At 39.1% G+C, this 2,347-nt stretch overlaps 1 protein-coding gene across 1 annotated transcript in view; it reads right to left on the bottom strand.

Annotated features, from left to right (window-relative positions):
* Positions 1–275: 275 nt before the first annotated feature.
* The window catches only part of LOC102258724 (leukocyte elastase inhibitor-like), a 4,973-nt gene continuing 2,901 nt past the window's right edge, over positions 276–2,347 (bottom strand). Inside the window, exons 3-5 of the mRNA XM_014544485.1 lie at positions 2,333–2,342; positions 2,078–2,245; positions 276–771 (exon numbers count right to left, since the gene is read on the bottom strand). Of these exons, the coding sequence (XP_014399971.1) occupies positions 367–771; positions 2,078–2,245; positions 2,333–2,342 (583 nt within the window). The 3' untranslated portion in view covers positions 276–366. The remainder of the gene's footprint in view (positions 772–2,077; positions 2,246–2,332; positions 2,343–2,347) is intronic.

Raw genomic sequence — 2,347 nt, 5'->3', positions numbered from 1 at the left:
TAAGCCTCCCTTCAACAATGACTGTCTCTCTATCATAGCTTCCAGAAGTCTATCTGTGAAATAAATTACAGTACTGTAATTTTTCTCATGGTTATTAAGAGAGTACAGCAGTTTCTTAGTTTACTACACTGTCAAGAGTCTACATATCTCCTTGGTGCATTCATAAGCAATCACTCAATTTTTCAATATAAAGAAAGGAAAATAGATACCTATGCCAAAGTTAATGGGTGTAAGCAGCCAACAGAGCTGACATTAGAAAGGAAGTTACAGATTTGTGGGGGGTGGTAGATTTATTGTAGAAGATATATAATTTTCATATATTTTTGAAAGGGCCATTGATACAGCTCTGAGCTCGACCTTGGGGTTCTAAGGGGAAGAAAGTCTGCCTAAGAATAGGATGTTAGTTGAGGGATTGTGTCGAATGAAAAAAATGAATGGATGGTCGGCCACAAAATTTTCAGTTTCTGGCATAAGCGCGCAACCCCCTGAAATTACAGCTGTGGCAGCCGCTGCCTCTGTGCCCTCCTCATTAACTTCCACAAAACACTTGTGGATAATTTTTGATATAAAAAGATCTCTGGCTCTTGACATGCCTGAAAGATCAGCCTTGCTATTAAAGAGATCCTCTATACCCAGACTGGTCAGGTGAGAGTTGAGGTCGTAGCTCTCTTCCAGCTTAAACCTGGGCAGGTGCACGTTGACTTTAATGAAACGCATATTCTCAGGTTTGGTCCACTCATGCAGTTTTTCCAGAGTCAATTGTTCTTCGATCTGAAATGAGAAAGGGCAAGAGAAGAGGTGAGAACTATTCCACGTAAGGAAGGCAATACACATTATTTACGTGAATGGATTCATCTTATCAGTTCCTAATCAGTTTCCTTCATGTTTTGTGCCAGAAAAGATTCCATTTGTAGGATTTCATTTCTTTTCAGCAATTGGTGAGAATAGAACAGAGCTGTGGTCCAAGCCATCAAGGGCCCAAGTAACAGGTATTTTGGACATCCGAGGCTTCAACTCAACATCCATCCACCCACCCAACCATCCATCCACCCAGGCTTTCCTAAACCCCTAGCACACTGGATTACTGTGATAGGCCAAGATGGCTGTTATTATTTTAACTGGTTCATTGGTGCAATGTGAAATTCAAAAGTTTTCTTCTATTTCTTCTATTCTGAACCCTACTGATCACTGTGGTTTTTGTGAACTCACTGTGCTGAAGTAATCTCTAATAGATTTAGCTTGAGGGTAAAAAAAGAAAAGGGACTAGTTCCTCATCTAAAATTGGGAGAGAGTTAATAATAGTACCTACCTTATAGCATTGTTGTGAGCATTAAGTGATTTAATGTATGCAAAGCACTTGGCACACAGTACTAGTAAGTGCCACAAGATTGTCAGCTATTATCATTTCCGTATTACTACTACTATTGGACTAGAAGAGGCCCATCATTCCACTGGTTGTACTGATGCTTATTATCTCATTTATGAGGCTGGAGAATTTCTCTTTAAATCACAGAAGAGACAAATATGAAAATACAATTAAAAGAAGGAACAGTTTTGCCTAGTCCTAGCCTGACAAAAAATGTCTTTGCCTTTAACTGAAATCAAATAGAAACATCATACAAAGTTCATATGAGAAAATAGGCTTAGCTTTCAAGATAGTGTGTCATATGGCTCTTTTCTACCACGTAGCTGTGTGAAATTTAATTCATAGTCTATATGAATTGTGATGAGAAGGAGCAGTGTAATAATGGGATCTCATTGTACAAGGTGAAGCTACCCAGTATAAATGTTTTGAGATTTTTAATTTTAGTAAATTTGTTTCAGTAAAACAATTCTAATTTTACTGCACTTTCCTCTAAAGTGAATTTAAGAAAATTCCTGTGAGCTGCCACTGACATGTTAAATTTAATATAGATTCTTAGATTTCCCCACCACAACTATTCACTGACAGTCCCTGAAAAGTTAATCTTAGGGCTTCAGAGTAGCAAACATTGATGACCTACTACCACACAACATACACACAGTCTGAACCGATCTGTTAGAAGGAAACATGAAGCATGAGTGTGGGAGCCGTTACCTTCCTCAGACCTGTGGCCTCGTCCTCGATGTCATCTGGCAGCAGGATGACCATGCTGAGGTCCCAGCCTTGGTAAGGCAGCTCCAGCACCCGGCACTTAAGGCCCTCGATGTAGCCAAATGGAAATGTGCTCTTCTGATACATCATTTTCACTGTTTTTGTGTCTTTCTGAACAGTTGAAAAAAACCCAGTCACTCACATTATTATCTGCATTCTCTTAGAGCAAAGAGCAATTTTATAATTACATCACCTCACCTTATTCAATCTGAA

Source organism: Myotis brandtii, unplaced genomic scaffold (assembly GCF_000412655.1).
Source record: "Myotis brandtii unplaced genomic scaffold, ASM41265v1 scaffold366, whole genome shotgun sequence".
Taxonomy (NCBI): Eukaryota; Metazoa; Chordata; class Mammalia; order Chiroptera; family Vespertilionidae; genus Myotis; species Myotis brandtii.
Note: the sequence above shows the minus strand (reverse complement) of the source record. Positions and strands in the feature narration are given on the sequence as shown.